This window comes from Hyposmocoma kahamanoa, unplaced genomic scaffold (genome assembly GCF_003589595.1).
Source record: "Hyposmocoma kahamanoa isolate Upper Pololo Valley unplaced genomic scaffold, ASM358959v1 93, whole genome shotgun sequence".
Lineage (NCBI taxonomy): Eukaryota > Metazoa > Arthropoda > Insecta > Lepidoptera > Cosmopterigidae > Hyposmocoma > Hyposmocoma kahamanoa.
The window spans coordinates 10,651,681-10,679,184 of NW_020654810.1; the positions used below are offsets into that span (position 1 = coordinate 10,651,681).

General features: G+C 36.1%; 1 protein-coding gene across 6 annotated transcripts in view; it reads left to right on the forward strand.

Moving 5' to 3' along the window:
- The window catches only part of LOC113237369 (Ca(2+)/calmodulin-responsive adenylate cyclase-like), an 83,472-nt gene that overhangs the window by 29,421 nt on the left and 26,547 nt on the right, over nt 1-27,504 (forward strand). For all 6 annotated transcript variants that reach the window (XM_026473796.1, XM_026473792.1, XM_026473793.1 and 3 more), the window contains 2 exons: nt 15,805-15,916; nt 20,317-20,444. In XM_026473796.1, the coding sequence (XP_026329581.1) occupies nt 15,805-15,916; nt 20,317-20,444 (240 nt within the window). The remainder of the gene's footprint in view (nt 1-15,804; nt 15,917-20,316; nt 20,445-27,504) is intronic.

The window sequence follows — 27,504 nt, forward strand, 5'->3', positions numbered from 1 at the left end:
GGGGGGATGAGGTTGAACAGCTCTTCAGAGCACTCACCATGGTACATGCGGTAAAAGGCGCTAAGCGATGCAACATCTCTACGCAGTTGCAGAGGTTCAAGGCGTGATGAGACCTCTTCGTCGCCTACTATTTCTTTACTATTTCTGCCTTATATATTTTATTTACCGCGCCGCCACCGCACCGCCACCGCGCCACCACCGCTTGATTTTATCCCATAACACTTCTCTGTTTTCCACCAAAGTTATGAACGTTTCGTAATCAAAATTTTTCATGATAGATTACTAAAACGTTAAGTGGGTAGGTAGGTACGCATACGTTGCCGGCCGGTAATGGAATAAACAAAACCAAATATTGGCGAATGGTGCCGCGGCGGTGGCGTGGTGGCGGCGCGGAGGCGGCGCGGAGGCGGCGCGGAGGCGGCGCGGTGGCGGCGCGGTGGCGGCGCGAAGACGGCGCGGTGTTGAACGTATATACAGCAAAGAAGCGCGGTGGCGGAACGGTATCGGCGCGGTGGCGGCATCGTGTACACGAGCGCTAACACTCCCACCCTTTTGTGCCTCCAACATGAAAAATTGCGTCTAGGCTATGACTTGATGCACTCTATAACATGTATGTAAAGTAATTAATGAAACTTCATGTAGGATATCCACTCGCGGAAGGTAACGTGATGTTGATGGTCCAAAGACATGAGTCATGAAATCGTGATCGTGTTAGGCACTTACATGCTTTTACAATCGTAAAAGTATCTTCAAATTCTTAATCAAAACATTCAGAAACAAATTGCACATAATTCACGATTGCATTCACTGTGAATTAATAAACATGTAAATAAAGTGAAGGTTAACACAAAGTGATTTATATTTTAGCTTTCTTAACACAAGTACTAGTATAAACAAAATTCCAATAAAATTGCCTTTCCACGTCATCACAAGGTATTTTAGAAGTTTAATATTTTCCGACACATTTTACAGGTGTCTGGTTCTACAATATTGCTTGTAATTCCCGAGTAACGTTTAACAACCTTGAGTTGAACCTGCAGAAGAATCTTGCCGGCGCACATTGTAATAAAAGATTTCGAGGTAAATTTTCATAAAAGTCTACGAAAAGAAACGTCTGGACACTGCGTCTGGTTCTTTCAATAGCGCGATTGCCAACGGCTCAAGTGCACCGATTCTTTGTTCAAAGCCATTGGCAAGCGCCAATGGCTTTATATAGGCTCTATATAGCATAGCATCTATATAGGCTCTCATTTTTCTCTGACTCGAGTTTTTTTCACTTTTGTTACAAACACACATAGTACTTTGTTGTACCATAATTTCTATTTTAACAAACTATAAACAACATTTGGTCTGTGACATACACATGACCCCTATTTGCTTTTGTTTGGTTCGATGTTCGAAACTTTGTTACGAAACTTTTTAATGTCGAAAGTAAAGTTTGTTTTGCTACCCACACGCGAAGTCTTTGAATTAAAGGCGCCCTATACGAGCTTTGATTTTATACGCTAAGTTTGATTATATTTGATTTTATATATATAATACATATATAAATTATGACTTATATCTTTGAACAAATATCATGTCTTTGGATGAGACTCGTGGCTAGAATTGAACGTGGGATCATAGTTTCATACAAAACAACATTCAAATATTGTACTACATAACACGCGTAGGACGTAGACCTTTCATTATGTACGAATTAGCTAATAATCTACCAAGCTTGCTCGCGAGATTCAGTTTATCCATTACTATGAAACATTTCTAAAGGTATTTCATATTAATACATGTCTGACAATAGCTTCTATGAACGAAATAACGCTGTTTATTTTCGATGTATTTTAGAGCTGGTCTAGTCTAAAACAGAATATGTTTTCATTCAAAAAGGTTGAGAATAGCTTTCGAACTCATAGTTTACGTCAGACAGTGTCGTTGCTTTGGCTAGTTTCCAAAAACTAAATAAATATCAATAAAGGTGCTAAATCAATATTGGTTCCGTGACTTTTGCGGTCGCGAGTTCATCGCAATAGTTCTTAAAAGTGATTAAATGTGTATTATCAAGACACTTAACTTTACAGGAGAAATAATAAAAGTAAAAACTTTGATAACTCTATATTTGATGGATTTATTTCGAAAATGTTTGACGAAAACGATGGAAATAAATTAATCTATATTTTTACGTCGTAAATGAAACTTTAAAGATTTTTAGTGGTATTTTATTCGGGTTGAATTTATATTTATGTTATCCGCAGAAAAAAAAAAAACATTTGAGTTACAATTAAATATATTGGATATTAATGAACTAGAATAGAACATGTAATAATTTTTTTTTATATATCCGCTCACGCGATGCGCTCCTCCTACCGCAAAATAGCGGCTATTTGGTTTCGCAAATTAGAAAAGTATTCAGTTTAAATACAAGTTTTTATAAATAAAAATTATTATTCTGCATTGCTAAATAAATACCGTGCGTACTACCAACAAAAACATCTCAAATAAAATGCAGTAATACACCGCAAATCCTGCACTTAAAAAGCACTAATGAAATTTTTGGTGTACCTGGATAAATATGATAATATTCCGTTTGAGTGATTCTAACGTTTACCATAAAATTACTCCTTAAAGTATAGTTTATAGACATTTATATTCAGGGTAAACTTAAAAAACGCTACTTACGGTATGTTTTCAATAAATAAACACCGAAATCACCAGCTCAAACAATAACACACACGATTGTCGTGACGTATTTTTGAAGTTGTTTATTTTTTTTAATGACAGACCCAGGCATTAAAAACTGTATGGTTTGCTAGAGTAGTTACCGAAATAGCAATTAACCTTAGTTCTTTTACCTGTTATAACTGCGATATCCGATAAATCGGTATAAAATCATCACCGGCACCCCTAGGTGTGGTATGCGTCTACGGCTGCATGTATCGCGTGAGCGGATATAAAATATAAGTGCGCATTTGACCACCATCCCACCCGATGGAAAGTGACGATGAGTTCGACGATAGAGCAAGCACACCTAAATAATGCCTATTCACTCTCGCCTTGAAAAGACCCAATTTATAACGTTCAAAGAACAAGTCTGCAGTCAGGGAATTCCACTCCATAGCCGTTCGCCATTTAAATGTGGAAGCGTAACGCTTCGTGCCAATTTTTGGGATATCCACAACAGGGGTGGTAACCAAGTCTACGCCTACTCCCTCGGAGATGGAAAGGGGAAGGCGGAACTAAATCGTGTAATTCCATCGCACACTCTCCGTGATATATCCTGTAAAATACCGATAAGCAGGCAACTTTACGGCGGTGTTCAAGGCTCTGCAGCTTCGCCTCCACTAATTCCGAGTCACCTATAAGCCTCCTGCCACGGTTGTCAATTGAATCCCAAGTGGCCAGTTGATATGTAGCAGAGTCATCCGAAAGATGGCAGCAGTACCTACTCCATGCACGACCGGACTTGTGCTTGGTACAGCTGAAGCAACTGTCCCGGTGTAAAGTAACACCTTACCCTGGAAAGAATCCCAAGCTATTCAGTGTATCTGCCGAAGTTCAAATTGGACGACAGGTCCATTCCAAGTAGCTGGAGACAGTCGGCTATCGGTTTGGATATATCACGAAAAGTCGGAGTCAGCTCAAAGGGAATCCGTTTTGTGGAGAATAGATACGCCTGCATTTTGGTAGCGTTAAATTTGACAAGATTGGCATTGTCCCAATCGGAGACTGCCTTGAGTGTCAACTCTAAACGGCTAACCATGGACTCTCGACAAGACTGGATTTCCTGTGCAGTCATCAGCATACGCAAAGGTACCTGGAATTAACATATCATTGATATACAGCAGACAGAGAGTTGCAGATAGTACGGAACCCTGAGGAACTCTATCTACCGCCGTATGTTCGGAAGAGCAGCCTTCTAAGACCACTCGAATCGAACGTTTGCTCAAGAATTCCTAAATGCAATTGCAAAGATCAGTGGGAAGTCCATAAGAGGGAAGCTTACTTAAAAAGCCTTCGTGTCACACCCTGTCAAAGGCTTTACAAATGTCCAAAGACAGTGCAAGTGCTTCACCTTGTTTTTCTATAGCCTCGCTCCATACGTGACAGGCATACTCAAGAAGATCCCCCGTAGATCGCCCTCGTTGGAATCCGTACTATCGATCACTGAGCAGGTCGTTGTCTTTAAGGTACGATAGGAGACGGTTGTTCAGTACACGTTCCAGTCTTGCAGAGTATGAAAGTGACTGAGATAGATCTATAGTTGAAAGGATCATATCTGGGGGCCTACTATGAGCTTATAAGCAGCCAGGCAAGTTCCATGCAATTCACTTGACGTGGTAAAACTGAATTGCTTAAATTCGTATCATGACCTACACAAAGTTGAACGGGAATGGCAAGACAGGATGATGTGTTTTACTTTTTAGACGTTAATTATTGTCTCTGGCTAGCTGGCTGACATCTAACAAGAGCGAGATGGAACTACATACTACATCATATGAAAGAAATAGACAGATGTACTATCCTGAGAGCGTTCAAGCACTACCAACCGATTGTGTTGTCAAAATGAGAATAATTATACATTTTTATTAATTTTATTATTGATTATACTTACTTACTACGTTGTTTTGTAATTTCGACAACTTTTCAATCATACTTTACAATTTGTCGTATGACAAAATTACATGTCATGTCTAGTCATTATCATTGAAATTAATAAGGTGAATTTGTAATTTGATAACATAATCGGAACGTATCTTGAATTCGTATAAGATTTTCATTGATTGCATTATAGTCAAATTTGGCACTATTTAAAATTTATTTTACTATTTTCGGTCCATAAAATAATTAAAATTACAATAACATTCATGCCAATTATTTATCAACAATACTTTAACGATTGGGAACTCGAACTAAAATTTTCAAAAAACATTCAATAGTATTTATTTATTGATAATTGGCTATATAGCCTATAAAGTTAACAAATAATTATGAAACTGAAAATGTAATAAAACTTAAACGAAATTTCTTAAAAATGTAACAAAATCTAAAAAAAGTTAGTCACGGAGTAACTTTTTTTGGATTGCTTAGGGTACGCCATGATACTATTTTGCTATGAAAGAAAAGGTGAACGGATTTCGAATGGGGAACGTAAACTGCATGGACAGTGAATTGTTTTTGTGAGGTCATAGTACGAATTTGACAGGCAATCCAACTTACAGGCTTAAATAGGATTGCTCTAAGAGCTCATAGTACGCCCTCTGCTTCCCTTTTTCGGCACAGGTTGCACGTTTACAAGCTTCCACGACCTGGGAACTACACCAATCTCAAGTGAGAGGCGGTACAGGCGTGTGAGAACAGGAGACAACTCAGGCGCATATTTACGCAGGACCATTGCTGGAATTCTATGTGGCCCGCTAGCTTTATTCACGTCTAGATTTCGCAGAGTTCTAATGTGAGGTGAAAAAGTTATTGTTTGTCAAGTTTGTCCAATTTAGTCCTGCGGGGTGGTTAATATTTTACAAATAACCCTGTATATATAATCCTAGACCCATTATAACGGTGCAAAAATACTTTGAACGAGGAAACCCCATCGTTTTAAAATTGAGACTACGGAGTGAGCTAAATACGCATTTTACTCATACGATCGAGGGTATTGTCTGTTGCCCGCCCAGCATGTAGACCATTTTGCAAATAACTACAAACAAAGCTAGTTACGGTGCATTGTTCTGTGTTCACTGTTTACCACCATTACATGAAAGTCCATCCGTCATCCATGAATGGGTCGTGTTCAATCTCGATTCGTGGATCACTCTATAATCATAATAAGTTCTTGTTTATTACTAACTGTATACCTGAGTATGTATAACTACTGGCAGACGACGATGTACGATGCTAGCATTTTACGCAATCCTGATTGGTTCGGTACCGATATTCGGCAATTTGCATATTTTACAATAGTTTACGTTGTCATGTTTGCTTTGGAAGATCTAGATTATTATTGATGTGTAATTATAACTAGCTTAGGCGAATATCATACTGCTCCGAGCAACGCAACGGTGTGCGGAGCTGCGTTTTTTAACGTTCTATCTCAGTGTGTATAGAAAACACGCGACGTACAACACGCGGACAACTCATCTCCGCCCGGGAATGCCGGGCACATGATCTGTCGTCGTCCCATAAATTCCGCTGCGTGGTGCGGGCCAGTGTGATAATAGCCTTAGCAATCGACATTCAAAATAACGTAAAAGTTATGTATGACATTTTATGACTCAGGGGAAACACAGTATCTCCGTCCATCAAAAACAATACAATGATTTATCAACGATCCATTTCACGTGTGATCCATGTGCCCCGGCCATGTAAAACGATATAAAATAGCACACCGCAAATTGATTTGAAACCACAACTTGACTCCAACATAAATAACATGGCCACTTTAATTGAAACAAATGACCCGTCAAATTAAAACTACAATTTCCTTATTGTCAACAAAACGAACGTGCCGTATCCAGTCTTGAGAGGTGTCATATTGCGGAAGCCCTTTGCTGGGACTTAAGCGCATCCTATCGATCGTGTAGGCCTCTGTCTTGTGTCATATTAGATTGAGCGCTCTAATCCATCACACGCCTGTACAAATAAATTACGTTGTCCTATCAAATACATGCACAAGAGCAATCGTTGGATAATCCATATTTGTTATTTATCTCGACCGCCCAAGTGACCGAAACAGAAATCGGTTTGGCGAAAGATTGAATAAAAACACATGTACTTAATATTTTAGTATGCTATAGTACAAATTATTATTGTTAATTTTTAATAATTTAATAATGATTTTATAATTTGTAAATAATTTAATAATGTCTACATAATTTAATAATGTTTTGATAATGTTAGAGTAACTTAATAATGTTTATAATAATCTAATATTATAAAAAAGTAATTTAATAATGTTTTATAAGTCAAACGTTTTAAATTTTATTTCATTGTGTAATTAATCTGTGTTTGCACTAATTGGCTCATGTAATAGTGAAAATACGTTGTCTATCATTTTGGGTCCCGCGATACAAGCCGTGAGCTTAGTGCGGGGTCCGCTGTTAACTTGTGCCGTTTGTGCTTTGTGCCTTCTATTACTGATTTGTATTCTGTAGGTATTGTAATTTTTAATGTCCAATAAAGAATTATTATTATTATCTAATATCCGTAACGGTTTTAGCAACACTAAAGCTCTTTGTGAAAGAGTTCGTCCAGGGAATAGGGAAGTTACCTATTTACCTTACCTATTTCTGCCGCCAAGCAAGTAATGTGAGCATTATTGCCTTCCGGTTTGGAAGGGCAAGGGTGCTGTTGAAATTACAGACACATGGGATTTGTCAACTTATCTCTCGAGCTGACGGGCGCAGTGGCAGTGCCCCTCAGATCTTTGCGATTCGAAGCTCTGAGTGGCACTGGAACTGCTATGGACGCATATATCAGGCGCACGACTTGTTCGTCCCGTCACTGAATGAATACAATAATAATCTCAGTACTAAAAAAAACCGACCTCAAAAGTTCGTGGAACTATATATTGCCAAGTTTTATTGAAACCGGTTGCCGGAAAGTCTTTACGATTTAAAGCTCTTGCTCTGAGTGGCAATGCAACTGTGATGGACAGGTGGGTCGCTTACCACCAGGCGCACGACTTGTTCGTCTCGTCACTTGGTATTATAAAAAAAAAAACGAATACAACAACATAAAAATGTACAATATACATTTTCCAGTACAAAGAAATTGTAACAGAAGTCATAACGTAAGTCTCATGAAGTGTTATATTTTGACGACGTTACATTATTATTATTTATTATGGAGCTTGTTCTGTCCCACTTCTGAGACATACACATACATACACGCCCTAAAATGACCACACTTCTAATATGTCCTATTCGTTACATGATCGAAAATTGTTTGCGTTTAATAACGTGGATATGTTTACAAATGTATTACCTAAATAATGCTTGCATAACTAACATCAAAGTATCAGATAGCAGACGTAAAAGCTCTCTCTTAATATATTATTCACTTGATTCATAAAGTTTCCAAAAAGTCACGACTACGAGTTTTTGCTTTGACCATTGCTTACAAAATCAAGTTTGTCGTAAAATAAAATAAAAATAATATAAAATAGTACTAATAGGAAATGAAACTATTTTTCCGGATTAAAATCGCGTGTATATATATAAATTTTTTTCAAACAAACCGACGTTTCGGGCCCTTTACAGGTCCTATGGTCACGGTTGACCGTTTTGAAAAAACAAATATACGCGATTTAAATCCGGAAAAATAGTTACATTTCCTATGTGTAACAATCGCGAAAACCTAAGAACTGGATAGTACTAATGGTTAACAGAAACCGAGAAAGACGTGTCTTTTGTCGAATTATTAAGTAGATTTGTTAATAAAACGTAGTTTCACAGAATGGTATACTAGCATTTCAGGGTTTACAACGTAACATATTATATTTAATACATAATATTGCTATGTTTATATGTTTTATGTATTATGTGTATGTATTATTAATATTTGTAATTATAGGTATGTAGATATTCATGTTATATTTATCTGATTTTATAGTTTTTTAACACAAACTGGATTTTTTATTTTTTATTTTATTCTTAGTATTTCTTAATAAACTAATACGTCCACTGTCAAAAATTATCTTTATAGATTTTAAGGCTTTCGTGGTTATTCACTAAATGATTATCACTAATTTCAGGCATCTTACCTATTCTCTTCTTAAATCGTGGTGTATAAATTTATATTTAGGAATTACATCATTGATAACTACAATATTTTTTACCTATTTATTGAATTTCTCATGTTTCATTAATTTTAGATGTTACCCGACGTTGTATTTTATTTTTTCCTTCTTATTCTGGAAACTTAATTTAAATCCACAATAAAACACAAACGAACGCACGATTTCACGAACCTACTCTGCTTCACAGGTTGTAAGAGTATTAAATTAAGCCCTCGTAAGAAATTTTTGTAACGGCATTGCTGAATATAAAGGAATTTATTTCTTGTGACATTCTTCAAAATCTATTTTAAGCAGTATTCGTTTGAAGATTTTTACTTGTAAGTTTGATACAATAGCGAAGCGGGTAAACGCTCTCCTTAAGCAATAACAACGTAAATTCATTTATGTATTTAGCATTTTTTACATACTTGTATAGATAGTTGTATATAGTGTATGTTAATATACTTGTTAGTCTGTACCGGTACAATCATACAGTTTTGTATATTATAATATACAGACAATTTCTAATGAAGTAAATAAAATGTTTGTTACAACTACATAAATACGGGACAATAAATAGAATAGTAACAAATTGGAAGAGACAGTCTTAATGTTAAGCAGTAATTTCTTCTAGACAAACTGTGGGTGAAAGAACTTTGTTTTATGATGTCAAGTGACAGGTGACGAACATGTCTAGTGGTGAGTGACACGTCTATACATAACAGTTGCACTGCACTCAAAGTTTTAAATCGCAAAGATCTAAGGGTCGCTGCTACTGCATCCGTCGCCCTAATACATAAAGTTGTCAAGTCCCTTGTACTAGTTGTTCGATCAACACCTTACACCCTTCAAAACCGGAATGCAGTAATGCTCTCAATAGTGCTAAGCGGCAGAAATAGGTCAGGGGCTTTATTTACCTCGACGAATTCTTTCACAAGGAACCCTAGAGCTTCGTGTAATTGAAATAAAGAGCAATGAATTTCTTCCACGTACCATTAAAGTGATATATTACATCGAATATTCGTAATGTTCCAAGTATTTCTAGGAATGCTTAATCATTTACTCTTTTCTTGACAAAGGACTTTGTCGATATTTAATTAATCATATTTCTATTTGACAAGTACCTCCGTTTGATCATATACTGAATGGACTACAGTTTGGAATTATTCCATCTGTCTGTAATAGCATTGGTTTCTATGATTTATAGGATTCCTATCAGCTTTTGACAGCCCATTTAGCTGTGAGTTGAAATTGATTTCAATCGAATTTTTGGCATAGGTTTCGATGCAGAAAGCATTTCCGATGGTCATCGTTCTTTCAAAATGAAGAAAAAAGTATTGCTTAGATTCATGAACATTGACTTCGTAACTGTCGAAATACGTCTTGTGTGCTTAGCAAAACACATGTTTTTTTAACGACTTCAAAAAAGGAAGAGGTTCTCAATTCGACTATATGTAGTTCCACGAACTTTTGAGGTCGGTTTTTTTAGTACTGACACTATTAGGGCCCCAGTGACGAACAAGTCGTGCGCCTGATTGCAAGCGACACGCCTGTCCATAGTAGTTCCAGTGCCACTCAGAGCTTTGAATCGCAAAGATCTGAGGGGCACTGCGACTGCGCCCGTCACGCTGAGACATAATTTGACAAGTCCCATGTGCTTGTAATTTTACTAGAACTCACCCTTCAAAACCGGAACGCAGTAATGCCCACATACCTACTGCTTGAGGGCAGAAATGGGTAGGGTGGTAGAACTTTTTCACTAGGAGCTCCGTTGCTACCAAATGTGTTATGAAAATACGTTTGCACTATGTTTTGATATACGTATTTACAATACAAAATACTTTGAAAATGTAAAATACGATATTTGACCTCATTTATTTAAAGTGCAATAATTACCACTAACCGAACACGAAAGTATTTGAAATTTCAACTAGAAAACACTTTAATTGGTAATTCGAATACATATTTCAATTACAAATTCAAATACTGCCCAGCCATGCCTGTACGTCGTGTATAATATTCGAGTGATGTTAATGAACCTATACTCAATCATAAGGTTGAAATTAAAAAATCTTATTAGAAATATAACAATTTCTGAAATTCACTAAGTATTTTCTTTTTACACAGGCTAGATCACTCAATTTTTAAATCTTGTACAGAAAGAAATTATATCAACCAAGTATTTCCTATTAGCGCAACCATCGTGTAATACTTAAAATTTAAGTGCCGACCATGTTGGACTGCCACGCAGAGGTCCCGGGTGCGATCCCTCGAATAATTTGGACGTTCTATGTCGGCGTTTTTAAGAACACAATGGGTGTTACCTAACACGGGTGGTATACGCCTATGTATATACTGATCCTTTTAGGATCACCTCGTTTTGTTAAATTTGCTGGGGATCGATGGCTTTAAGAGACCTTAGATAAGTACTCTTGTTTGTCTCCGGCTTGAAAGTTTGTGACCTTTTGCCCGTTTCGCCTTCGGATTTTCACTAGTTTATATTTTGAACGGTGTTATGTTTCAATCTTGCACAACCCGACCTTAAAAAGAATTCATGATGAGAGTTTAACGACGTATAAGAAAATGTATTCAGCTTCATTTGATTCTTTTTTAAGATTCAGTGAACGCAGATTTGAATTACGTTGTGATTCATATATATGTCGACGATGGTTACGACGATGTCAGTAACAAATTATCGTAATGACGACAAAACATTGTCGTAAATATGTACCTAAATACGACGCTGAATTTTTTTTAACAATTTAAAGATTCCGGCGTTATTTTGCGCAAATTCATGGTAATAAAAATGGAAGTAAATTACTTTGCTACTCCGCGTAGCCATTTATTTTATTATTATTTATATATATTTATTATATTTATATTTATTATTATTATATTTATTATTATTATCATTATCATTATTATTCTTATTTTTTTTTTATTTATATACCCATCTGTATGTACATCTCACAGCCGGGCACAGGTTCCTCTCAGGTGAGTGTTTAGATAATAGTCCGCCATGCTGATACATGCAGAAGTCATACGATTTCCAATGGTTCTAAACCTGGTTCGATGTGCAAATTTCATTACGATGTTTTCTTTCACCGAAAAGATCATGTAAATTTCGAATTAAATTTTGCACATAAATTCCTAAAAGCTCAAACCAAATTAGTGCGAGCCCGGATTCGAATCCACGGCCTCTGCTTGAGTGACGGTAGGGCAAACCATTAGGATATCATGGCAGTCAATTTTAGTATAAAATGAAAATAAATAAGACAAACGCAACTACAATCACAAACACCACCACTAAAAATATTCTCGATGCGTGTTTCGCCGCCTTACGAGGCATCAAAAGGAGTTGTTGATTGTTCGACGCTCGGTCGAAGAAACATTTGTTGAACAAATTAACTGCATAAAAAATATTTAAGGCAGCTATTTTGCACGATTTAGCCTTCTCTGGGTCCGCGATGTAGTAAAGTAACTTACTTAAATTTGTGTCAAGCCTTATTTGCATATTTATAGTATTTGTGTTATCGCACCAATATGTGACTGGACCCAGATTTTGTAGATATGTGAAGAGAGTTTAAGGCACGCTCTGGCTTATTCTATGGCAGGTTGGGGATTTACTCGTTTGAAAGGGCTATAAACCTACTTCGTCATGCAGGTTTTGTTACAATATTTTTATTTTCGTACGAAACTAAAATCTGATGAATTATTAAGTCACGGAATGAAATGTTGTAATATACTTCAGGAAGGTTGTTAGTATTTTACAAATAGCCCTGTATATTTAATCCAATAAGTAACTATTATCCATTTACAGTTTTACACTGAGCTAGATTAATCAGATGCTGTATTATGCGCCAGCTGTCGCACCTAAATACGTCCCTATAAATTCTATAATACCAGTTTAGACACAAAACCAAGCCTGTCTGACCAAGTTTTTAAAATAAGATCTTGTGAAGGATTGCAAAGTCGATCTTAAAAAATAATGCTCTGAATTAAAAATACTTCAAAAAACCTTTTTCTACATAAAATTTTTTTCCGTTCTTTGTAATAATGATTTAACGAACAAAATGATAAGTTGTAATTTCGTTATTATACCTAGGTTCTTGTAGTAGTGCTCATAGACAATTTACTAATGAAGTCATAAAAGAACGAACTTCGAGTTCCATTATGTAGCACTATATAATTACATAAAAGGTAATCTAATACATTGTACAAAAGTAGCTTTACGATACATCAATGCGTACAAATAGGCTTGTTTAAAATCACGTATGAATGCATGATAATGCCTGGTGACTTGACGTCATGTCGTCGGGAAGACTATTATGCTGATCCTTTTAGGCTAAACGGATATTCCCCTGATGAGATTGTCTACCGTCTGGCTCGAGCGTCTGGTGCTGATAGCTTGTTAGCATGCGGTTTAACAAAATGGACGTACGTTCAGTAATTGTAGCAAAAGTCGTATATTTCAATTGTTCAGACATAACACTGTATAATGGTAGGTATAATATATAAAATTATTTATTCTAGATAGTTAACATATTACTGTTGGGTAATTTTCCTAAAAATTTCAAATATAGTGGAAATTTTTCAGGATTTTTTTTTTTAAATTGGAAAAATTTAAATTAATTCTAAGGATCACATTATGTGCTACGTTTAGAAAATATATGTTTTGAAGTTTTATTTAGCATGAATTATAAATAAAAGTGTATAGCTAAAAGCAAGTTAGAGTAAAACGAGATTTAAAATGATTGGACAACAGCGAAAAAAAAAAGAATTATTGATAAAATAAGTTTTTATAATGGCGCCATCGTTTTCGTTCAGTATCATCCACTTTTAACACGTGTCATCAGTCAAATCTGGAAAAATACAGAAAAAATATTCAAAAACTTTTTAGGATAATAAAAGGAAATAGGAATTTTTTGAAAATGTAAATTTTTTGAAAATGTAAATTTTTTGAAAATGTAAATTTTCCCATGACCCAACACTAGTTAACACACACTAACACAATAAAATAGTAAATGTAATTAATAAATGTAATTATAAATAGATTTATGGACTTGATAAAAGTTGCTACTTGTTTTATTATCTTGAGACTGTAATTAAGCTTCATGCACTTTAAAAAATACGAACAAGAAAGTTTTTTAATTCTTTTAATTCTTTTAATGTTTCTTTCACCGTGCTTTCTAGTTGATGGATGACATTCTACGTCCTTTTCGTTATACTGTTATTTTACGTGTCTATCGCGTGCTCTCAGGCAATTTTTACGACTACGAGTAAGGGAAGTTCGTTACATTACAGTAAATTTGTTTACAATACCATTACCGAATAACCAATACCGAAACCCCTTTGAGTATAAACTAGAAATTGTAACTTGCTGTTGGTAGTTGGAGCATACGAATAGATTTTATTTAGAATGCTCACAGTTTCCCAATATTCAAAGTTTGCTCTTCCATATAATGGTTTCGACATCGGTCGGGTAACAGCCTGCTAATGCAATACCTGTGTCGTTTTTCAAAACAGTCCTTTTCAGTGGAGATTACGTATAAACCACTTACGTGAAAGTCCGCGCTAAGAGGATTACAGGTATCTTGTCGACGTAGGCATTTTATATCGTCTGCACGGCCCTGATCCCAAGAAATATCTCCCTTGAGGCCTATTATTACACAGCATACTTCGTACAGGCAAGGCAGTAATGGATCAGTTTTACTGACCCTGTTGAAAACTTAGTTTAGTTACCAACGGACAACTAGTACAATCTTGGTGTCACATATTGTGAAAGTAAAGGGAGACACTGTTACAAAATGCAAGATGAATAAAGCACTTTCTCCATATACAAATATTTTCCTACAATATTCAGTCACAAACAAGTAAGGCATTAAAAGCTGGTGAAAAGTATCCGATATGAATGTCCAGTCCATACATTTTATTTTGTTAATTCGAACAACAGGCCGCGATTTTTAACAAAATCACTGTGCTGTAATGCTAAACGATGTCCGTAACACTTTATGCTGTAAGCTCTTATTTTTCGAATAATTGTCATCACACTAAACAATGAAAGCACTCTTTGTACGGTACAGTCAAACTTCACGTATTGTCAAAAGAAACAATGAGACGAGAGAATTGTGAAGATTTCAGTGTAATGTTATTAATGTTGTTAACTATTGGTATTTCGCAAATTCATTGATATTACAAGGACAAACTTTAAGACAGATATTTTGGTTTGTAAAATTTTACGGTGCGATATATATTTGAAAAATAAGATATGTAGATAGTAATATGTAGAATAAGTTATGTAGATAATCTCAGTACAGAGTACTAAAAAACCGATCTCAAAAGTTTTATTGAAATCGGTTACCAGAAAGTGCGCAAACTCGGATTCATCCCCTAGCTTGCCACTATACGGGACTTGATACAGGAGATAATAAAAATCGGTTCTTACTACTCAAAGTATATTGAGAGAGAAAAACGCCTTGAATTGGAGAATAGCAAAATCAACCATTAAAATAATTGCTCCTTTTAATAAAATTTAGGCACTATTTATAAAAATGAATCTTCATGCGTGAACAGCCACGCTTAAAGGTGGATGATTTTCTTCTAAATTAAGTGGGACCACTATGGAGGTACCCTCTTTCCAACAAAAAAAGAATCAAGAAAATCGGTTCACAAATACCGGAGTTATCGTGTAACATACATACAAAAAAAAAACACAGTCGAATTGAGAACCTGCTTTTTTTTTCGTTAAGTTTAAGTCGGTTAACAAAGAAATGCATGTTAGGAAGTACTCGGACAAAATGGAATAGGAAAATAGTATAATTTCCATGATTGCAGGTATGTTTTGAACAAAACCTTTTATTCGTTTGGTGGTTAAAAGCAATATTCGTCGCAAACACTTGTACGTGCCACCGTTTTTTATGAGCTGACTAGCGAATCGAACATGACAACGTTTGATATTGAAAAACAGATTTGAATTGTTTTTGTAGATTGTCTTTACCGATCGTAAAGCAAACGCTTATCGTAATTTTTTGTTGCAGTATATTATTCGCTGACATTGTGGGCTTCACGGTGCTCGCATCGCAGTGCAGTGCGCAGGAGTTAGTAAGGTTGCTCAATGAACTCTTTGGAAGATTTGATCAACTTGCAAACGTAAGTGTTACATACTATTTTGTACACGTATGTAGGTTGAAACCTCAATTTCATGTTTACAACCAACATTAATTGAATTTACACTTAATCGCGTTAAAACAATCGACTTCAATCTAAGTATATAGATGTCGTTGGTAGAAACATATTGTTTTATATAGCAAGACGTTTCGGACGTGTTGCTGTATAAGGTAAATAGTCCCTTCAAGCCACAGACGTTACAACACGTCTCCGAAACGTCGAGGTAAATAGTCCCTCCGAGACCATGGACGTTGCAACACGTCCGAAACATTGAGGTCCATTGTCCCTTCGAGACCACACACGTTGCAACACGTCCGAAACGTCGAGGTAAATAATCCCTTCGAGACCATGTACGTTGCAATGTGTCCGAAACGACGAAGTAAATAAAAAAATATACATGATTGTCCTGATATTAAATTCAAGTAATTTATGAAAACCGTGAAAGTTTAAATCACACCATTTTTCGAAGCTTTACGCTTACTCGTACTTGCAGAAAGCATGTGTGTTAAGACAAAAAAGTGAGCTCGACACCTATAAACCTTGTCGAAGTAAACGGTCTTCTAGATGTCCTTCTTAACATGATAAAGTACCCCGTAATACAATCAAATATATCTTTATTTCATAGGTGAACAAATTACACTGTAAATCGTTCACGTTGATTGAAAATTCACGTTGATTAAAATCTACGTCTCACTTCTAATTTAGATTCCCCGAGAGAGAAAGAGAGGAATGAGTATGAGTACTCCAAAGGTTGCTCTTTGTTATTGAACATTTGTACTTTGTCATTTACAATATTTATTTCAAGATCGAAACAACCTGCAAGATTTTTGTCACCGTGGATTGTTGAAATAAAGTTTTTGTTTCACTATAGTTTTAAACCACTTAAATCGTAAATTTTGGGTAACCATGTATCAACCGGAATCTTATTAGAGAATCGTATACATTAAATGAATTTGTGACTTTGTGAAAACGACTGTCAAGAGTAACTAGCTGGTTTATTTTTATTCCTCATCTTATTATTATCATCACTTAATATTATCATAATATTATGTCTATCTCTATTTTTTATTAAAAAAAACTCTTCTTAACTTAGTGTAAGTGTTAAATTTCTCTCTCAAAGGCACTCTAGCGTCCAGATTGTAACTTGCCCTAACCGCACGTTTGGGAAGGGCAGAGATTCAATTAATATTGAACCCCAAAGCAAAATGCCGTATGTCATTAAACTGTGAAAGTAGTTACGGAGCTAAGCTTTTTCGATAACTTAGAGTTAGTGCATACACTCGGCGACTTTTAGTAGTAAGTAGTAGCGACGCAAATGCGCGTTCGTGAAACGCGCAACCGCGATGCGCGATAGTTTCTATGTTGAATAATTATGTACGATAAATGTGTATAGGTTTATGCACATTATTTTGTTTTACATTAAGTAAATAAATAACTTAAATAATTTAAAACGTGCATCGCGTTTGCATCGCGTTTGTATCGAGTTTGCATCGTGTTTGCATCGCATTTGCATCGCTAAAAGTAGATGATGAGCGACTGCATCGCTACTGCGTCGCGTTTGCATCGCTGCTAAAAGTCGTCTTTTTTGAGGACCCTATTGGTATTAAACATTTAAAGCAATACTTAAAAATAAAACTGTATCTCCAAGGTTTACATTTTCGATTATATGACGTTTGTGACCTATATACGCTTTTATCTGAAAATTGCTAATGTAAACTTAATTACTTTTTTAATATCAAGTGACGGGACGAACAAGTCGTACGGCTGATGGTGAGCTACACGCCTGTCCATAACAGTAGCACTGTCACTCAGAGCTTTAAATCGCAACTATCTGAGGGGCACTGTCAAAGCGCCCGTCACTCTCAGACATAAGTTGAAAACTGACAAATTGACAAGTCCCATGTGCCTGTAATTTCACCAGCACCCGACCCTTCAAATCCGGACCACAGTAATGCTGACATTACTGGTTGGCGGCAGAAATAGGTAAGGTGGCAGTGCCTCACTAACTCTTTCACAAGCTCTACTGCTACTAAATTCTCACATAGTTTGTTTTATTCTCATTAAGGAATATGGTAATAATCAGAGGTACCTATACAGAGGATTAGACGTACTTTAGAAATTGGTCACATCGTCGCGACTCGTCGTAGGAAAATTAGTGCATTTTAATTTTATGAGGACGTGACATCACAACATGTTACATATTAACGAATCTTGTTTCGTTGCATTGGAGGCAATATTTGAACAACAGTGTATATGTTGACTATATACACTTTCCAAACTCTCCATGAGAATAATAGAGTAATTAATAAAGTTATTAATATAAACTAAAAATAAAAATGAACGGTCATGCTAATTGCAAACCCTGATTTTCTCATATCGTTGACATCGACCCTCTGAAACCCTATCACTCAAATAGGATTTAAGAAGGTACAGATCGCGGCCCGCCACACTACTACACTCGCGAGCAACCAAACCGACTCAGACCCTACACCTGCATATAAAGTAGTTTTTATCAAAAACTACCCAGTCAATTAATAAAAATGTCTTATTTTCTGATAGCCTGAAACTTTAGCTTTAAGATGGTCTCATTAGCATAAAAATCGATTGCGTGGTTTTTGAAATAAATGGTAATAGAGTTAACAATTAGGGAAAATAGGAATTTAGAAAAATAATTTATGGAGATTGTTATTTAAATTAAAACAAAAATAATAATAATAATAATAATAAATTTATTTAATTAATATTTGGTGTTACCCCCTCTAGCCCTAGTAACAGCTTGTAGTCGATTTTTCATTGACCTGATCAACTTTTTAATAACTTCTGAGGAATTCCGACCCATTCCTCTAACAACGCCGTCTTGAGCTCATTGATATTTGAAGGTGCCGATTTCTGGCTCGGACCCTTCGTTTGAGCTCGTCCCATAAATGTTCGATGGGATTCATGTCTGGACTAAGCGCTGGCCAGTCCATGGTCTGTATACGGACTTCTTCCAGAAACAGCTTAGTTATACGCGAAGTGTGACACCGGGCATTATCGTGCATCAATAAGAAGTTATCGCCGACAAACCCCGCGTACGGAACAACATGTTCTAGGAGAATGTCAGTAATATACCGATCGGCTGTCAATCCTCGGCCTCCCCCAGACACGAAAACGAGTTCGGCTTTCCCCTCTAAAGAAATTCCAGCTCACATCATCATACAAGAGCCACCGCCATATGCAACAGTTTCAGTGAAACAGTACTGCGAAAATCGTTCACCTGGGCGCCTATACACCCGACCTGTTCTATCACTGCCATGCAGACACATTCTGCACTCGTCAGTAAACAAGACAGCCCGCCATTGGTCGTGGTTCCAATTGAGGTGCTCTCTAGCAAATTGTAGGCGCGCTTGTCGACGGCTTGGCTTCAATTTCGGACCAGTTGCAGGACGTTTTGGTGTAAGGTTGGCTTCGCTCAGGCGTCTTCGAACTGTCCACTCGCTTACAGCCACACCTCGAACACGTCTTAGCTCTTGCTGTACGTCGACACCAGTCAGGAGATGTAGAGACTATGAACCGATCGTCGATTTGAGTTGTGCACCTGTGACGGTTGGTTCTCGGCCTCCGGTCGAATACACCAGTCTCTAGAAATCTTTTGTATACCCTTGATACAGATTGGCTTAGGTGCAGTTGAGCAGCGACAGATCGCTGACTAAGTCCCTGTTGCAAAAGAGCAACAACTTGAGTGGCTTCTTCCGGTGGTGTATCCATGGTTTTGTCAAAATAGTGATGGCGATTCACGGAGATGCGTTCAGGTCAACTTCTGGAAAGTTGGTCGCCCAACTCGTACAGGGTACCGCGAGTAAATTTTCCTGCACTGTCTATTTTATTTTATTTCTTAAAAACTACTGAATCGATATTGATGCTAATGGTACTTTTAAAGCTTTTAAAGCTGAAGTTTCAAGCATTTTAAACATATAACGTTTTTATAATTCGGTTGTAAACTTTTTGATAAAACCTACTCTGAATGCGCGCTTAGACATTGAGTCGGTTTGGTTGCTCGCGAGTGTATATAATGGCGAAATCGACCAGAGTAATTTCTTATAGAAAAACCTGTGATAGATCTTATAGGATCTATTTATTGAAAAGAAGACATCGAGGTTTCATATTTGAACATTTTGTACTAACAGTAGAATAATAATGCTTGTAAGTGTACAAACAAAATTGACTATATTGTCTGCAATAAATTATTTTTATTTAATTTATTTATTTTATAACAGTTACAGTGCCACTCAGAACTTTAAATCACAAAGATCTGAAGAGCACTGCGTCCGTCATCCTGAAACATTAAGTAGGAATGTGGTATTGTAAGAATATCTGTGAATTAGAAATGATCTTGTTATTAGGATAACCATTGTCTCCGCATCAAGATCCTGGGTGACTGTTACTACTGCGTGTCCGGGCTGCCCGAGCCGCGCTCCGACCACGCTCGCTGCACCGTCGAAATGGGCCTCGATATGATTGATGCTATTGCGTAAGTAATATTTTTTTTGTGAATTCAATAATTAATTATCTTACAAATTACAAAAACAAAGTAGAAAATATCACATGGTCGGCTAGCGCTCGTAAGAAGTCACAAAACCTATAAAAGTGAGCGCGCGCGCTCTCTGCTCCTGTGCACGTGACGTGACCTCAAATAGCTTTACCGTCGACGCCACCCCACTGGGTGCTTTTTCGAAGTACCATTGTTAACATTGGTAAGCTTCTTAATGATTTTTCTGCTTCAACAAAATTTAATTATGAATAAGATGAGATAATAAAAATATGTATGCACCATGCCATGGAGGCTAATTAGTAATGGCATAAAGCTTGTGAACACTTCCAATATTGAGAGTTTAGACTAGTTTGAAAATGATGTATTCAAGATCATGTTTAAAGGTTTAATTTAAAATTTTAAAATGAATAGGTATCTGAAAGAATCTTAATCAAAAATATTGTATCTCTTTAATATAATGCCATATAAATATGTATTACACTTGTTGTATTTATTTATAACATTATAAAATGGTACTAGCTATAAATATACGCAAAGGTATAAATTATGCTTAGTGGATTGTCTGCGCGGTTTTCTGGGCTTAGAAATTGATATGTCAAATAAAACACTAGGCGCTTTGCTTTTTAACTTTTGCCAAATAATTTTGTTCACATTAATTATTTTTAAAGATTAAATTTTTGTGTCTATTTAATGTCATTGTTTCACAAATCCCGATACATTGGAATTCCGGAGTAACGTGTGTAAGGCGTCTTCTTTTATTGACAAAGACAAACCATGTGCCGTAAAAAGGAGATCCAAGGTCGAGGTATCTAGATAAAGCGAATGATTTATACGTAACGTAAGTTCGCCACGTTTCATTATTACGCAGTAGTTTCTTCTACCGTAATCAATATTTTTTTCTATTCCATTATCTAAAAAGCCTTGGTAGCCTAATGTTTGACCCACCGCCTCTCAAGCAGAGGGTTTGACCTTGCCGGGCTTGCACCTTTGAGTTTTTCGGAATTTATGTACGGAAGGGGAAGGGTCAAATATGTCTCGGCGCAAAGGAAACCTATCTCAGAATTTTTTTTATATTAGGTAAGTAAATTCTATATATTTTTTTTCGATATCAGTGGCTAACATGTCAATATTGCCTTTTGATCTTGCTCAGGCACATAGAGTGAGGTAATGTATATCCATGTATAAACAAAAGCCTTTAACAATTTTTGTTCTATATTCTTCAAAAAGTATTATAAGGATCTATAATGTGATCAATAAAGGTAGGAATAATATAGTAAAATGAAGAAAACAGCACATAAAAAACAATAGTTGCATATGATTTTTTTGTTTTATATTATATTCTTATAATTAATCTTACATTCATTGGTCACATTATACTTCCTTATAATAGTTTTTGAAGAATAGAGAACAAAAACTGTTGAACGCTTTTGTTTATATATGAACATAGGTACATTACCTAATTTTTTGCGCCTGAGCAAAAACAAAAGGCAATATTGACATGTTAGCCACTGACATCGAACACATAAACTATACAGAATTTACTTACCTGTTATAAGCAAAATTCTGAGATTAGTTTCGTTTGCGCCAGGACTTGGTTAATTTTCTATGGGCTGAGACCCTCCTCCTTTACTATGAGCTTTTCGATGAAGTAAATAAAACATACAAATAGTTCTCCCGGCCCGGGAATCGAACCTAGGACCTCTGCGTGGCAGCATATGGTAACCGTTCGGCCATGGAGGCAGTTAAAATACTAACAGCCTCGCAGGACTGTACACTACTTTCTAACATCATAAACAACAACTTTTGTTCCATGACTTTTTACAAAATATCATAAATTTACCAAAAATAAACTTTTGAGATTTTGTTGTACTAGCTACCACTGTTTAGATCTGTATGTGGTAGTAAAGTAAGTTTAAAAGTGCAAGTGTCCTCCGCGACGACTCGCACCCCCCAACCTGCAGAGAGCGATCAATTTAAATCTATATATATTTGTATGAATGTAAAATCTGATGAAGTCATGGAACAAAAGTTGTTGTTTATAATGTTAGTAATATATTTCTGCGAGATATTTAGTATTTTACAAAGAACACTGCATATAGGCTAACTATTATTATTTTATTCTATTATACTCTTGACTTTAATTGTTTAGAAGAACATTAGCGTATTATGATGAACTTTATTTGATAAGTAGTCAGTACTTAGACTCAATTCACATTTTGTAACGAAACAGTATCTAGCATATTTAACTTTACAAATTAAAATGTACAAACTAGAAAGTATTCCCGAATACTCCCGAAGTATTCTTGCGCAGCCTTGTGAATTCCCTCTGATGCCGTCTAGTATCTAGTTCGTACGTTACATAATTGACATAAAGTTCGTTATGCTATGCACAATTTCGTTACAAAAAATCAGTCTATTCCGTTCCGCGGCAATGAGAATTAAGCCTTAAGAGTATAACTACCTCAAAGGGCTTTGGTTCATAACAGTGAAATTGTTGAATCAATCGCTTTAAAAAAAATATAGTAAAATTGTGGATATACACTGATTATTATACGGTGTGAAAACACGACTCCTAAAAATGTTAACGATAGAAAAAAACACAAACTTGCCTCGAAATTTTTCAAGAAAACCGCTGCATTCAATAGGTACTTTACATATACCAATGATTTTTTTTAATATCAACTGAACTAAATAGAACACGTATAGTATACGATATACATTTTTCAAATGACATTAATTTCGTTTGTAAAAAAATAAATTCCGAAATAAAGCCAGTATCCCTGCTGCTCGACACTGTGACGGAGTGTCCGAGTACCTATTGAATACAGCAGTTTTCTTGTAAAATTTCGAGGTAAGTTTGTGTTTTGTTTTCTATGTTCCGCCGCAATATAAACTGAGCCTTAAGCGGAAGTTCAACTTATTAACGTATTAGCAACTTAGATATCGAATGTCAGTCATGACAGACAGTTGTTACATGAAGTGGCTGAACTTAATGAACTTGCAAAATTCCGCAACAGGTTTGATCAGATAGTTCTTTTAGACATTTTAATTAGGGTATGGTTAGTTTTTTGTTACATTTTTTGTGAAGGTAGAAAATTAACAAGCGAGTGGGCTGGATAGGCGCGCAACGAAGCGTGCCCATGATACACGCGCGGTTATCTCACGCTGCTCATCAAAGGAGCTAAATATATTCTTTGTGCTCGCAGCCCTGCCCATCGCGTCATCTAGGTGGTAGGTGGCCCTCGGAAGGTCAATAGGTCGCGCATTCGTATTTATTTACCTCATCTCCATCTTCTTTATAAATTCTCGCCTGTGTTCTAAAACAATGAAGCTTTAATGTAAACAGTTAACTGTATTATGCACTACGTATATTTTTGTAACTGTGGAGAGCTATTTCTATTTCAACGGTCGCTATTATTATCTGTATTCGTGTATGATGGTTTTTGGAAAGCTCGTCTCGATATAGACTACATTTAGGAATATGAATAATGGCAAATGGTACCTAACAAGATCCCTTGGTTAAGATTCGCAATCTTTTTATAGCTCCTTCCATTACAAGTTGTTATAACGGTCTTGTCAGTAGACCGCAAACTTTATAAGAATGGTGGCAATCAACACCCGTGGCCTAACCGCAAGCCTCAAGTCACAGTACTTGGGTATATATAAATACTTATACGTAATATACTTCGTTGTTTGTGTATGACATCCACGCTTATAGTTTTTATGTAACTTTAAGATTTGTAGCTAGGTATTAAAACGTCACTTGGTTTGTTAAGTAGCCTAAACGGCTTAAGATTTACATTCGACTCTAACCATACCATGAGTAAATAAATAAATGAATAATGCGACTTGAATAAACTTAAAATTTTCATTAAAAAATATCATTAATTCAAGATGAAAAGTTTGATAAAACTGTAACTCGTGGGACTTGTTTAGGACATTCTAGGATTAAACTCAGACGGACTTTCAAATTCAATAGAGACACAGAAGAAAAGAAACCGACATCGCTATTTATTGATAAATGTTATTGTAATATTAATGATTGTCTAAATTACAACTTTTAATTATTTCATTCAATCACAGTTTATATCGTGTTTTTAATATTTTTAACTTATACCTGTCACGAATTGTATTTTTGCTGGAAATTTAACGAAATGACTATAATTTTAATATTTCTATGCCGCTTGTTGGCAAAATATGCTGGACTTTTTTCTATGTTGTAACATTAATTTTATTGTACCATTTACAAGAAATAAATTATATTGTATTCTATTATATTCTGTTCTATTCTATAGAAATACGCTTAGGAAATACGTTTAGATATTAAACTTGTTGACGTGCCTGCGTACAATCGGCACGATGAATAGTTTAAGGTTGTTTACGTAAACGAAATGGAATGTATTTTACTAAACTGTAAACAGGTAGATGTTGTCAACACTTGTCAACGAACAGACGATTCAGTCTTGACCTCAATTTGGTTTCCATAAATAATCGATTAACGTCGTAGCGAAATTGCCAGTCATATTGTTGACTAAATATGTCGTTTATCATTTTAATCGAGTGCACAACTACCAATTAACACACCCGCCATAGTGGCATCGCAAAATGTCGCTTATAAATAGAGTCTCCGCTTACGTGTGTGCACAAACTCGCGCTGACGCTCATTGATGCTCTGGGTTCTGTGTTTGCATTAGGTTCAACCGAGCTCAAACATTAACGGAATTACATCTAATTGCCAAGTTTTATTGAAATCGGTAACTCGCTAATCGCCACTCTTAGAGGTGGAATATTTTATTTGAATTTAAATGGAACTGCTAATGAAGTACCCCCATTCCAACAAATAAAGCATCGTCGAGATCAGTCCACAAATGTCGGAGTAATCGCGTAGCATACACAAAAACTACATTCGCATTAAGAACTTCCTCCTTTTTTCAAGTTGGTTTAAAATAAACAAAAGTATGTATTTTATATATGACCTATTGCTCAGGTACAGGTCGTGTTGTCAGTGAACCAGAATATCTAATTTAAACATCCAAATTTTGACAGAATTCTGACTGATGTCGGTGTGCGAATTTCCAACATGAAAAAAGCTTATAATAGGAAATGAAGCTTATAATAGCTTGCACACGTTGCGCTTGCTACGTTTTTATTGGGATTAAAATTTCTGTACCATTTTTAGATTCAAAGGTGTTCTCTTACCTTTTTATTAAAAAGTTTACATACAAAAGTTGTACGGACAACGGCGCATCAGACTACACATTTTTGTTCGAAAATCGCCTCCATTGCAACGGAACAAGATACGTCAATGTGTAGCTTGATGTGCTGGCGTGTGTACATGAACGTGCAGGCAATTTTTTAATACAAATGCTGAGTTTTTTAGCAATTGCCGAACATTTGTTTTCAGTCTTTATTTATTTGACAGAGTTAGAGAAAAGAGATAAGTACCTAGATTATATAGTCTCTGGTAACGTAACTTTGATATTGATGTATTCGTTGTGTTGGCATTATTAGTAGCCTGGTGGCTATTAATATTCCGGTGAATATGCATTAACCCTTCCCGCCAATTAATCTGTAATTTGGCTTCAATATTTACTTTTCTGTGCCGCCTTACAAATCGCAAAAATATGCACATAGTTTTATTGTGATGCACGAATCAATCAGCATGCAGATAAGTACTTCATTTCATCATCACCGTATCGGAATGATATGACGGCGTGATGATGGCATTAAGGCGTCGTCGTCGTTTGAATCAAATGAATTTTATGGGTTGGAAATGACTATTTTTTCGGTTATAAATCGCGTTTTATCAAACAATAAACGTTTCGAGTTCTTTACAGGTCACATACTTAATCACGGCTGACTGAGATGGTAAAGTCAACAACCCGTTACGTTTAATATTAATGCAAACCTATTCTGGACTACAGTTATAAACGTTTTGATTTAAATACCTATTGGAAATGAAACTATTTTTCCGGATTTAAATCGCGTATTTTTGTTTATCCAAACAAACAGACGTTTCGGGCCCTTTAGAGGTCTCATGGTCACGGTTGACTGGCGCGCGCACGTTAGTTCTTGAAGTCTTCGAACCGCCGGATTTTATTTGCTACATCCAGTCCGTCCTGGTGTAGAGGGCCCAAAACGTCGGTTTGTTTGTAAAAATAAATATACGCGATTTAAATCCGGAAAAATAGTTTCATTTCCTATGTGTAACAATCGCGAAAACCTAAGAACTCGTTAAATACCTATTATTTATAATTTATCAAAGAACATTCCAATTCACGCTAAATATATAATTTTATAGATTTGATAGTTTTTTGTTTTATGACCCTGTGAAATATTCATTCCTGTCGTTTATATCTGAATGTGATAGTTAGACATCAAGTGACAGCATCCTCAAAGGATCAGCGGGCAAATAAATATTGCATTTGGGCTCTTTACAGGTCCCACTGTCACGGTTGACTGAGATGGTATTCCCCAAACAATCCTGTCTAATATTAATGCAGTCCAACCTATTCTGGACAACAGTTAGAAACTAACATTTGAAACGGGAATAAACGCGTTTACTTACGAATAGGTATTTTTCATACCTACCTAGTTTCCCGACGTTTCGGCCAGGTTGCACTGGCCGTGGTCACGGGCTGACTGGTGATGCGGTGTTTACATCTCCATCTCGGCGGTGGAATCTTCATCCACCCGCATAACACTCCTTAAACTACTGCCACGCGAACACCGGATTCCATGCTGAAGATAATTTGAAACCGTCCTCCCCATTGAAATTATTAGGATGTTTATTGATTTCAATCGCTTCACGTTCAACTCTTGAATAAAAGTGACGATCGGTGGAGAGAACCTGCGTACGATGAACTTCAATCCAGTGATTGTACCCTTTTCCAGTAAAAGTTCTGCAATAGCTGACTTATGACATTGGCGATTTTTTACAGCTGTGATATGTTCTTTGAGCCTTTCAGTGACAGTTCTTTATGTCTGGCCTGTGTAGCAACTACCGCAACTGCAATCAATTTTGTAGAAGCTAGGTGTT